Raw genomic sequence first — 14,167 nt, 5'->3', positions numbered from 1 at the left:
GGAAAAGAAATAATCTGCAGTGATAACACTTTTAGTCAACTGAAGTTCCTTAGTCTTGATTGTCTTTGGAACCTAGAAAGATGGAATTTAGCAACAAGTGCCATGCCTCTGATCAAAGCTCTTCGTATCGATCGCTGTCTAAAGCTGAACCAAATTCCTGAGAGAATGAAAGATGTGGAGCCATTGCCTATTGAAGAGAAATTAAATGCGCTGAAGCTTTTCAACCATATATGATGTCTTATTTCACAATACTAAAGGTAAATATACAAACAAATATATAACTTTGTTGATTTATTTATATAAATCGTGTCTTAAAATTTGGGTGAAATCAACAGAGAAGAAGCTGTCACTTGAAGACAATTCACCTTCATCAACTTGGCTTCTCCAACCATCTATCAACTTGGATTATTTCAACATTCTGTTTTTTCAATGTTTCATTTTTCCTGTTTTTGGCTTGTTTTAGTGTGTGGAATTGGTTCAAACAGATGTATTTTTTATTTTTTTTTGGGATTCTATGCTAAAATGATTTCGTGATGATTTAACAAAGGGAAAAGGCTCAAATATGCCGTTGAACTATTAGAAATGACTCATTTATGTTATCGGCGTTATAAAAACAGGTTCATTTGATGCAATTCTTACAAATTGGCTGAAAGCTAAAGCAGCTGAACAATCAATAGTCATTATAATATCAAAATATTTAGTGACTGAGAAAATCAATTAGGCATCTTTTGAACAGTTTTTTGGGGGTTAATCTGTTGGAAAAATGATTCTAGTAGCTCAAAAAGAAAAAGAAGTGTTGATATTATTTTCTATATTCATCATATTAAATGGATGTTAATATCCAGTTAATTTTCTTATAAATCATTATTAATTTTGGCCTAAATATGGCAGTTTGCCAAGGTCTATTTCCTTCTAATTGGTCTTCAATCTTTTGCCTTTAATCTTCATAAAACAACCTTTATAATTCTTAATTATTTTGACAGTTGGTTGAATATGACTATTTTTGGGTATATATATATTCCTCTTGTGTTCTTATGGAGAAGAAGAAAAGATACAAAACAATATACATTTTAGAGTAATCTTTCCTCCTATATTCTATTGGTGTGTTGGGTTTTGTTCTTTAAATCTTTGTTAGTTTCTGGCTCCTAGTTTTATACTAGAAGAGCTTATTGAATCCTGGGGGATAAACCCATACCGGGTGAAATATCCTTAAGGACAGTGTCTTTCGACACGCCTCAAGCTATGAGAATTTCCTACAAAGTTCATGGTGAAGTATAAGTCTTGTTGAACTCCATATCATGATGAAGGTATTTTCCGTACATAATCTTCTTTTGAGAGGGAAAGAACCTAACAGACACCATAATCTTAAAAAGGAAAAATGTTCAAATATGTCATTGAACTTTGAGAAAAGGTTTATCTATGCTATCTATTAAAAAATTGGCTAATTTACGTCATTTCTGTTTGAAAAAGGCTCATTCATGTCATTTTTTGTTAACGGAAAATAGTTTCAGTTTTACAAAATCGTTTGTTATACTTGGTCAATTATGATTCGGCCACATCATTAATTATATCATTTTTTAAAAGGAAAAACGTTCAAATATGTCATCGAACTTTGAAAAAAGACTCATCTATGCCATTCGTTAAAAGTTAGACTCATTTATGTTATTTCAAATATGAGCCAAACATTTAACGAATAACATATATGAGACATTTCTAATAGTTCGATGACAAAGTTAAACCTTTTCCCTTTAGTTAATTGCTTTTCTATGTGCGATCTTACTTATCCACATTTAAGATAAGACATCATCATCATATATTATTATAAGTGGGAAGCTTCAAACGTGAAAAGTTAGATTACCATTTTACCCTTACACTAAATCAAATATTTAATTAATTAAATAATAAATAGTAAAATTTAAATTAACTAAGATTAAATACACATTCTAAGGTGAGTTAATAATCAAACATCTAATTAATTTAATAGTAAATAGTAAATTAAAATTACCTCAAGGGTTTATAGTAAAATTTTAAAAGTTTGAAGACTTAGTTACACGTTTTAGGGAGATCACATAAGAAGTTTAACAGCCCTATTTCTAGGTTTACTTGCATTTCTATATTAATACTCCACAATTTCTAAAGGTGTGCAGTTTTTTTCTTATTAACAGAAGAAAAAGAAACTCAAAGGCCTAAGCAAATAATTAAATGTTAGGAATGTGAAAAGATATATTTTAGATAATATCATAATAAAGATTGTACATGTATGTATAGCCTAGAATAATTACTGGTATATGAAAAGACCCCCCCACCCCCATTTACCCGATTAATGCCACTGATTTTATTTATTACTAAGTATTAAAAGTGTATTATTATATATGAATGAATTTATATTAATTTAATAATTAATGAGATGGTTTGTAATTGCCTTATTTATTACTAATTACAATAATTTATATTTTTTATCTTCTTATCCATTCAAACTAGACTAGATTTCATGTTCAGAGCAGTAATTAGTGGCAATGTTAATTCTCTTACTTAGTCTAATTATGATTTGTATTTTTCATCTTCCCATCTACATATTAAAAGACTATTATTTAGAATTGAAAATAGAATTTGAACATACATTTTCACTACTATTTAAGAACTGGATGATAACTATTGAAAAATGAAAGAAACTATCATTCAACTTGAGAAGAGGATAATAAAATTTTTTATCGCATCTATGATAGGCAAAAAAGACAGGAAGAAATAGTATAAAGGAGCAAATAGAATACATGGGAGAAGAACTTGAAGACTTCTTTTTAGATATGCCTAAGTCTTCATATCTCTTTCGGTTCTCCATTAGGAAGATTATTGTTTTTTTATAATTTCTTTTACATTTCTAATGAACTCATTGTAGTGTTGTGATCTTTTAGCTATTATTATGAGCTTTTGGAATAGATGTATGTATGAAGTCTAGTGTGTGAATTTTTTATCTTGTCACTTTTATATATTGGATGTAATTGCTTTTTAATCTTGTAAATTTTTGAAAGTATATCTTCATGTATTCTTTCATTAGCCTTTTTAATTCTAGAACTTTACTTAAATAATACAAATATTTCACGCTCCGTTTCTCATTAAAATAAAATAGGCAATCTTGTCAATAAGCGTGCATGATTTTTTTTTATCCATTCATGGCTATAAAAGGTTATCAATGATATTTAGATCATAAAAAAGGACACACACACAGAGTTAAGAGACTCTATTATCTTAATTAATTTCACATATTTCTTGTTTGATGTCAAATGCTCAATCCCTTTTTATGTATTTTATTTAATACATGAAAATTGGTAAAATTAATATCGTTGATTTAAACATTTTCTATTTGATAACACAATTTTAAATTATATAACAATAGTAAGGGATAAACATGCAATGCACGTTGTCAGAAACTAGTAATACATAAACATGACCCTTTAACTTGGCATCAACTGACAACTATGACCTTTAACTTGCGGTGTGCACAAGTAGACACTTAAACTTGTATAAAATTGAACAAATAGACGCATTCGTCCTACATGACACCCTATGTGGAAATTTTATGTCCTACGCGGCGTCCTACGTGTATTATGACATGTAGGACACATGTGTCTACTTGTTCAATTTTATAAAAGTTTAAGTGTCTACTTGTGCACACCCAAAGTTGGAAGGCATAATTGTCCACTGAAGCCAAATAAAGGGGCATGTTTATGTATTATGTCTTTAAGATAATTAGTTTAGTATACCTGCATTGCACACGTGTACCACGTTAAGCCATCAATCAATACAAAATGTATAAAAGAATAGTAAATTGTTGAAAAATAGTATTCCTTCTGTCCCATTTTATGTGGGTCGGATTTTATTTAAGTAGATCCAATTTTAATTAAATATTTATTTATTTTAATTAGGTGACGTGAACCTGTCATATGGCATAAATAATTTTGCAAAACATATGTTTCCTGTGAAAAAATAACTTGAGGCTAGAAGGGAGAACTGAGAATTGCCTCTGTTTCCAAACATGCTCTAAATCTTTGAAAAGTATTTTCTTTCGTATCAAATATGCCATCGAATAAAAAATGGTTTTATAATATTGGAGTTAAAAAATAATAATATAAATGAGTCTTTTCTCAAATGACAATGATATATATGAGTCAAACTTTTAACGTATGTCATAGATGAACCTTTTCCCAAAATTCGATGGTACATTTGAACATTTTCCCTAAATTTCATACAACTACTACAACAACATATCAAACTTAAATACTATTTTCATATAACTCATTAGTCATTATACAATTATCATATACTCCCTCCGTCCACAATTAATTGTCATGGTTTCCTTTTTTAGAGTCAAACAATAAGAACTTTGACTAACATTTTACGATATATATTTTCAGCATATTGATATGCAAAAAATTGCAACTTATAGTACTTTTCATATAGTTTTTGAATATCTAATTTTTTTAAAAAAAATATTGAATTAACGTAATCTAATTTAACTTTAAAAATTAGTCAAATTGACTTTCGAAAAGCGCAACATGACAAATAAAAGTGGACAGAGGGAGTAGCTTTCACATAATTTTGATATAATTTTGTGTAGTTTTGAATTTTAATGAACTATGTAAGTCAAAAATTATTTTTCATATATATATTAAATCTTGAACGTTCTTGGTGAAACGTTTGGCTTGGCCAGTACACTGAGCATAACTTGTGTGATGCAATTTTAAATTCTTGGCTTGCAGTTAGTAGAGAATATATACTTTTCTTTACCATTAACCTCTAACTCTATCATCTTTCTGCTTTAACACTTTTTCTCCTGTCGGATTTTTGAAGCTTTAAATACTGAATTCCATCATAACAATATTATTCATCTCTTATCAAACTCTCAATCTACACACTTTACCTTTTACAAAAAAAATTAATTTCCATACACCTACCTACCCCTCTTTTTTCAATAAAAAATATGGCTGATGCCTTTGTATCATTTGCAGTTCAAAAATTGGGTGATTTCCTCATTCAGGAAATTAACCTACGTTTAAGTCTAAGAGAGGATGTGCAGTGGCTGCGGAACGAGCTTCTCTTCATGCAGTCTTTCCTCAAAGATGCAGAACTAAAACAATATGGAGATCATAGAGTTCAACAATGGATGTTTGAAATCAATTCTGTTGCGAATGATGCTGTCGCTATACTCGAGACTTACAGCTTTGAGGCTGGTAAACGTGCTAGTCGTCTCAAGGCTTGCGCTTGCATATGTAGGAAGCAGAAGAAATTCCATAATGTTGCCAAGGAGATCCACTCACTCAAGCAAGGAATCATGGATATCTCTCGCAAACGAGATACTTATGGTATTACAAATATCAATAGTAATGCTGGAGAAGGGACAAGTAATCAGTCTGCAATGGCTACAACATTGAGGAGAACTACCTCATACATAGATGATGATCACATTTTTGTTGGCTTTCAGGATGTTGTACAAACATTGCTATCTGAACTTCTCAAAGCAGAGCCTCGTCGAAGCGTCCTCTCCATTTATGGAATGGGCGGTTTAGGCAAGACCACTCTTGCGAGGAAACTTTACACCAGTCCTATTATAGCCTCTAGCTTCCCTACGCGTGCTTGGATATGTGTTTCTCAAGAGTACAACACAATGGATCTTCTTAAAACTATCATAAAATCCATCCAAGGTTGCGCCAAGGAAACTCTAGATTTGTTGGAAAAGATGGCAGAGATAGATCTAGAAAATCACCTTCGTAAGCTATTAACAGAACGCAAATACCTTGTGGTGGTTGATGATGTATGGCAGAGAGAAGCATGGGAAAATTTGAAAAGAGCATTCCCGGATAGCAAGAATGGCAGCAGAGTTATTATTACCACACGCAAAGAGGGTGTCGCTGAAAGAGCAGACGACAGAGGTTTTGTCTATAAACTTCGTTTCCTAAGCCAAGAAGAAAGTTGGGATCTCTTTTGTAGGAAACTACTTGATGTTCGAGCAATGGTTCCAGCAATGGGAAGTCTAGCTAAGGATATGGTGGAAAGGTGCAGAGGCTTACCTCTTGCAATTGTTGTATTGAGCGGACTACTTTCGCATAAAAAGGGGCTAGACGAATGGCAAAAGGTGAAAGACTGCTTTTGGAAGAACATTATTGAAGATAGAGCTATTGAAATCTCCTGCATACTATCATTAAGCTTCAACGATTTGTCGACTGCGCTCAAGCAGTGTTTTCTGTACATTGGTATTTTTCCAGAAGATCAAGTGATTGATGCTGAAAACATAATATGTTTGTGGATGGCAGAGGGTTTCATCATACCAAGAGGAGAAGAAAGAATGGAGGATGTCGCTGAAGGCTTCTTGAATGAGCTGATAAGACGAAGCTTGGTTCAAGTGGCTGAAACATTTTGGGAAAAAGTTACTGAATGTAGGGTTCATGATTTACTCCGTGATCTTGCGATACAAAAGGCATTGGAGCTAAACTTCTTTGACGTTTATGATCCAAGAAGCCACTCCATATCCTCCTCATGTATCAGACATGTGATTCATAGTCAAGGAGAAAGGTACCTCTCACTTGATCTTTCTAACTTAAAGTTGAGGTCAATTATGTTCTTCGATCCAAATATTTGTAATATGAGTCTTATAAACTTCAGTATTATGTTCCAACATCTATATGTGTTGAACTTGGATAAACGTGGTGGTTCTATACCTATAGTACCTGATGCCATCGGAAGTTTGTACCACCTCAAGTTCTTAAGATTGAGAGATATCCAATATGTTCCTTCTTCCATTGGCAACCTCAAGAATCTACAGACACTTGTTGTCAATGAGGGCAGACAGTATTGTGTACTACCCCCCGAAACAGCTGACCTAATAAATCTAAGACATTTAGTTGCTTGGTATTCAGAACCTCTGAAACATCTAAGCAAACTCACTAGTCTTCATGTTTTTAAAGGCATTGGTTGTAATCAGTGGAAAGATATTGACCCTGTTGATTTGGTCAATCTTCGAGAATTAAGTATGCATCATATTAACATATATTACTCCCTAAGCAACATTAGAAGATTGAAAAACCTTAGTACTCTCAGATTGTTTTGTAATGAAATTGAAACACCCTCACATCGATTCCCATCCCTTAATTTTCTTAATTGCTGTGAAAAGCTCCAGAAATTGTGGTTAAAAGGGAAAATAGAGAAACTGCCAGATCTGTTTCCGAATTCCATCACCATGATGGTTCTTTGTAAGTCAAAACTCATGGAAGATCCGATGCCTATTTTGGGAATGTTGCCAAACCTAAGAGATCTCATATTAGAAGATGCTTATAATGGAAAAGAAATAATATGCAGTGATAACAGCTTCCGTCAACTAGAGTTCCTTCATCTTTATCATCTTTGGAACCTAGAAAGATGGCATTTAGCCACAAATGCCATGCCTCTCATTAAAGATCTTCTTATCCATCGATGTTCAAAGCTGAAGGAAATTCCAGAGAGAATGAAAGATGTTGAAGAGAAGTTAAATGTGGTGGATCTTTACAAGCATATGGAAAGTGTTTTCCATAAATAATATTTGTGTTAAACAGGAGAAGAAGTTGTTACATGAAGACATTCAAGTTCATCAACTTGGCTTCTCCAACCATCAATCAAGTTGGATTATTTCAGCTTTCTGTTGTTTTTTTTTGGCTTGTTTTAGTGTGTGGAATTGGTTCAAACAGAATTTTTATTTTGGCTTGTTTTAGTGTGTGGAATTGGTTCAAATAGATTTTTTTTTTTGGGGATCTATTCTAAAATGATTTTGTGATGATTTAATTAAAGGGAAAAGGCTTAAATATGTCGTCAAACTATTATAAACCACTTATTTATGTCATCGTCATTACAAAACAGGTTAATCTGATGCAATTCTTACAAAAAACAGCTGAAAGCTAAAGTAGCTATCCAATCAATAGTCATTGTATATCAAAATATATTTAGTGACTATGAGAAAATCAATTAGGCATCTTTTGAACAGTTTTTGGGGGGTTAATCTTCTTTTGAGAGTGAAAGAACCAAACACAAACCATAATCTAAGAAGTCCTTAAACTTGAACATTAACAGACTCATTTTTGCCATCCGTTAAAAGTTCGGTTCATCTATGTCATTTTACTTAATCGATGAACCAAACTTTTAAATTTTGGTGACATATTAAATTACGGATCAGTAAATTTTATTAAAGGGAATAAAATTGTCACTAAATCTTTGAAGGGTATTTTCTTTCATCTAAATTTTATACAACTACAATAACATACGAAACTTCAACACAATTTTCATATAACTCATCAGTCATTATACAATTATCAAGTAACTTTAATATGATTTTGAATTCCAACGAAATAAAACTAAAATTTAATACAAAACTTGCTCAATTTTTACTAAAATAATTCCATTTTGATAAATCACTATTTAAAAAAAAAATGATTTGCGACAAATTAATTTTGAGAACTTGAACTTCAAGTTCTAACAAAATCTTTTATGGAATAACCTCCATGGACTAATTCGAATTAATTTGTGCTGACTTATTGAATATTTTATTTCTTCTCTTCAAAGTTACAAAACGCATCTTCAAATTGAGAAGCGATGCTCACATTTTCCCCTATAGATTCCTCAAACAAGGAAAATTAAAAAGAAAAGAAAGGTATCTATCATTTAAAGATTAAATTTGAAATTTCTCATTTTACGATTAATAATATGATTTTATAACCACATTGATACCGTGAAAATTTTAAAAATCTTTCATAATATCGTAACTAGTCTTTCCATAAGATAAAACAGATGTTAAATTAATTAGGTGAAGTAATTTAGGTGGAGGAACAATTAAACCAACTCTTTTGATCTGAATATTAAAATGCCTTTAACCTAATATGAGATGTCTTTTTAAATAAATAATGTTTTTTTGGAAAGGTATAAAATAGACCAAAATCATTAGCATAAATGCCCTAATTTTGGGGTGAGTTTTAATTTTTATCTCTCAAATTCGTTGTCTTTAATTTTATTTCTATGGTTCATTTAATAAAAATAGGCATAAATAATAATACATACATATGTGCTTTAACTTAACCTCATTTCACATTTATGCTCTCCAATTTTTGGTGTGCACAAGTAGACACTTAAACTTGTATAAAGTTGAACGAGTAGACACATGAATATTACGTGGCATAATACACATAGGACACCATGTAAGACATAAATTGTCATGTAGGATGCATGTTGACCGAATCGGTCATTTTTGGTTTTCCGTGGAAATTACCGTTTTGCCTCTCCCGATGCCGACCTTGAGTCGTTTTTGATTGAGTTTGAAAAGTTGGTTTTGAACTTTGAGTGAAAAGTTTAGATTGTTGGTAAGTTTTGAATTTAAAAGATTAAGTTGTTAATGAAGTGGTTTTCGGTGTCTTTTGGAGTTTCGAATGTCGATATCGGATTCCGTTGATGTCCCCCAACTGCGAAATCTAATCCGTGAGAGATGTCAATTTCAGTTTCCGAGTCTTTTTGAGGATTTAAGGTCCTAAGTTGTGAAATTTTGAAGTTTTAGCCTTTGGATTGACTTTGGTTAACATTCGGGTTCGGAAAACCTAATAGAAGAAAGTAATTTTTTTTTAGGGAAAATGCATATGTACCCCCAGCCTATGCCCCAAATCCCTGAGACACACCTAACCTTTACTAAGGTTCTATTACCCCCCCCCCCCCCTCCAAACTTATTTTATATATAATTTTCTACCCCTTTTTGGCCTACGTGGCACTATCCTTGACAAAATTGTCAACACGCGCTGGGACCACAAGATAGTGCCACGTAGGCCGAAAAGAGGTAGAAAATTATATATAAAATAAGTTCGGGGGTAATAGGACCTTAGTAAAGGTTAGGTGTGTCTCAGAGATTTTGGGCATAGGCTGGGGGTACTTATGCATTCTCCCTTTTTTTTAAAATAAAGAATGTGAAATTTGCTTTTAGAAACGTAATAGAAGAAAATAGAACCTTTTTTTTTTTTATTAAAGAGTTATGAATTTGCTTTTAGAGTAATACAAGAAACTAAAATTTAGTAGAAAAATCACCTATATATATAGAAATAAAATTCATATTTACGAAACGTAGCAAAAGAATTTCAAACATAGCAGGAGTTTTTTTCCAAACATATACGAAATTCATGTATGAAAACAGTGTAAAATTCATATGAAATATACATATCTTACTCAAAGCTTAGAATTTCGTTCACAATTTTTGTGTATGAAAAGTATATAAATTTGGTATGAAATATGTATACAATTATATAAATTGGGAAAATGCATAAGAATTTCACAAACTTATACTATACTAAGGTCCTATTACCCCCATAATTTATTTTATAAATAATTTTCTACCCCTTTTCTGCCTACGTGACACTATCTTCTGGGTCCAGCGCGTGTTGACAATTTTTTCAAGCTATCTAATTGATAGTGCCACGTAGGCCGAAAAGGGGTAGAAAATTATTTATAAAATAAGTTCAGGGGGAGGGGGGTAATAGGACAGTGTCTCTGGAATTTCGGGCATAAGTTTGGGGGGAGGGGGGTACTTATGCATTTTCCCATATTAATTTTGTAGGGAAAATGCATAAGTATCCCCCAACCTATACCCGAAATCTCAGAGACACACTTATACTACCTATTACCCCTGACTTATTTTATAAATAATTTTCTATCCTTTTTCGGCCTACATGGCACTATCTTCTGGGCGCAACGCGTGTTGGCAATTTTTTCAAGCTATCTGGTTGATAGTGCCACGTAGGCCGAAAAGGGGTAGAAAATTATTTATAAAATAAGTTCGGAGGGGTAATAGGACCTTAGTATAATATAAGTGTGTCTCTGGAATTTCGGACATAGGTTGGAGGTACTTATGCATTTTCCCAATTTTGTATGAAGTTCATGCAGATTACTGAAAATTTTATACAACTACAACAATATTCTATACAACATTCATATCAAACTAAATACAACTACAATACCATCAAAGGATGTGGTACATTAGATGAGGTTGCTCTTCTCTTAACTATAGGTCTCTTATTCAAGCCTTGAGTATGAAAAAATTCTTAGTAGCTGTTTTATTTAAAAATATAGAAAACGACGAATTTTAAGAGTCGCCACTTAATTTTTAAAGGTAAAATTAAGAAAACTGATTTTCAATAGATTAAAACAGGAAATCAATTGAAAATATTTAAAGGGGGTTCGGGGTTCATATTAGCATTTCGGGAAGTGTTTAAAAGCACCCGAAATGCCCGCTAATATGTGGTTATCCGGCAATTAATCATTTGGCTAGAATAATTTTAACTTAGCTTGAATTGCAAAATTGAACTACTTTATAGTTAAGACCATTTTAAAAGGGGAAAGGGAGAAAAATGTTGAAATATTATCTAAAGCAAAATATTTTGTAAACTTATTTATTTATTTATTTATTTTTTAAGCCAAGTAAAAGATGAATAATTTAGTTAAGTAACTAATTCAAAATGGGTGTCTTTTGGAGATTTTGAATTTTTCAAACCTTAAGATTAAGTAACAGATATTGATAAGTAAATAAAAGGGAAAATTAGCAAACTAGTCAAAAAATCTAACTTAATTAGTAAAAACCTCCATACTTTATAAATATTAGTAAAAATGTCATTATTTTAGAAAATATTGTGTATCCTAATTTACTTCCTATTTTGTCTCACCTTAATTACACATTTTTCAACTCTCTCTCTCATAATTTTTAAAAAATATATATTCTCTCTCTCAAATTTATCTTTTCCAATTATTTTCCATTTTTCAACTCCCTCCCGTTATTTTTGGTATTTTTTTTAAAAAAAATTGGAAAATATATTTCTAAAGATATTCATAACAATCCTTTGATTAAGGTATGCATCTTTTGTATTTTATGTGCTCATTTTATCATTCAAATTGAAATTGAATATCATATTGAGGTGAATACTTTACTGTGATCAATTTGCATTTAACTCTCACATTGTATATAGACAAGTTTGTATTTCTTTTTAATTTTTGCATTCATTATAATGATAATCTAACAAAGTCATTTTTGTATTTCAATTGAAGTTAGTATTTATTGTGCTCATTTTTGTGTTTTAATATCAATTTCAATGACAACAAGCATGTATTTCTTTTTTACTATGTTTTCATCATAATTGTATCCCAACAACTTTTGTATTTTATGTGTTCACTTTATCATTCAAATTAAAATTGATATTTTACTTTCATAGTAAAAACTAAAAATCGTATCTCAGTGATTAAAATTGTATTACATATCTGCCAAATATATTTTTCTATTATTTGTATTACAAAAATATTAGTGATTGTATCTCAATATAATCCAATCATTACATATGAATATGATTTAAGAAAGGATATAGGATTCTGGAAAAAATAGCATACAAAGTGGAAATAATACAATCAGTTGAGAAAGGATGTCATATTCTAAAAAAAATACAAATTTAATGTGAAAAGAAATATGACATATTTATACTTAAGAAATACAATCCATTTGGCATACGTATTGAGAGGACTACAAACTAAAAAAGAAATATAATATTCTTAATAAAAATACAAATGCTGAGTAAAAGAAAAACAATTGACAAACAAAAATTAATATGAATACAATTCTGGTATGAATATAATATTTGCAACCTTCTTTCTTTGACTCTCTCTATCTTCTTCGTCTGCTATGTTTCTCTTTTTTTTTTTTCTCCAAATCCAAATCCAAATCCAAATCTGTATTCACTTGTGCATTTGTAAAAAAAATCTACCTCGTCATCCAAAAAAAATTATAATTACCCAAGAAAATCAAAAAATGTTCATGTCAAAACTTCCAAACAAATTAATGATTCAACAGTTAACGAATACTTGATCGATTGTATTTCATCGATTATATCGAACTTCCAATTGAAAATTCCTTCTCCAAAGTTGTTTGTCAACGAAATTATTCCGTTTTCAAAATCTTCTTGTCAAACAGAAAAAAAAAATGCAAATTTAATCGAATTCACTTCAACAAAGAGGATTTTGGTATCGCATTCTCTGCCAATATAGGATAGTTGATGATTGTGAGGACGAAGTTGAATTTTTCCACCATAGCTACACATTAGCTTAACCTTTTGATTTTCCATTGCTGCCACCGTCAAATTCATGCGAGAATGATGAAGAAGACAAAGGATTTGTTTTTTTGGGGATTTTTTTTTTAGATTTTATTTTTTATAAAGATGAGAGATATTAAGTGATATGTTTCTTTTATAAAATATTGAATTTGTAACTGATGAGTATTTTAAGTGATATTTTAAAAATATTCTCTCCCCTAAATTTCTCCTTTCTATTATTAAATAATTGTAATCTTTCAATTAGAACAAATAAAAACAATGTGAATTAGATACATAACAAACTAAAATATTGACATTTTTAATAAATATTGAAAGTGTGGCTAAGGGGTCCTATTAAATGCTAAAATATTAACATTTTAAAAAATTTCCCTAAATAAAACACAATAAAAGTAAAGAGGGAAAGAGATTTGGGCCCAAATCTGATTTTTCTGTCCGCCTGGATCAACTCTTAGGCCTAATTTCATTTTGGACCAAAACAAAAGCCCAATTCTTGCCACCTGTCCTAAATTCTAACAATATAATAGCAAATAAATGGGATTAGGCCCAAAAGTAACAAAATACAATTTTGAAATAAAGAGTGGGCTTTTGGCACAAATTTTTAACTCTCCAATCTGTTGTATATTCTCGACTTCGAGACCTATTCGTCAATTTTTAGGGGTTCGTGTCCTTGATTCCAATGGTTGGCAGACTCGAAAGGAAGTGATTTAAGCCTTTATGGCTCTCTCGAAATGTGAGGAAGGAAAATAGGAGTTCATGGTGAACTCGGGCGGATTTCCACATGCAACGAAAAGAAAAGGGAACATTAGTACCCAATTTATATCGATATCAACTTACCAAAGCGATTTAACACGCTAGCACATGGATTATGACTTAAATGACTAACACACAATTTAATCATTAAAACAAATGAAACAGTAAGGAGACAAAACACAAAATAAAATTAAGATCATTTAAGCTTTAGTCTTAAAGTGGAAAAGTAAGGCCCAATTGATATAATTCAAAGAGGCAGGGGTGATCCCAAAACT

General features: G+C 31.1%; 2 protein-coding genes across 2 annotated transcripts in view; one reads left to right on the top strand and one right to left on the bottom strand.

The window, feature by feature from the left end:
• LOC125854672 (peptidyl-prolyl cis-trans isomerase FKBP20-1) overlaps positions 1-14,167 on the bottom strand; it is a 225,780-nt gene that overhangs the window by 134,168 nt on the left and 77,445 nt on the right. The window lies entirely within an intron of this gene.
• LOC125856193 (disease resistance protein RPP13-like) lies at positions 4,975-7,567 on the top strand. The gene has a single exon (XM_049535740.1). It carries the CDS (start codon positions 4,979-4,981, stop codon positions 7,565-7,567), a length of 2,589 nt encoding a protein of 862 aa, XP_049391697.1. The 5' UTR covers positions 4,975-4,978.

This window comes from Solanum stenotomum, chromosome 2 (genome assembly GCF_019186545.1).
Source record: "Solanum stenotomum isolate F172 chromosome 2, ASM1918654v1, whole genome shotgun sequence".
NCBI lineage: Eukaryota > Viridiplantae > Streptophyta > Magnoliopsida > Solanales > Solanaceae > Solanum > Solanum stenotomum.
Note: the sequence above shows the minus strand (reverse complement) of the source record. Positions and strands in the feature narration are given on the sequence as shown.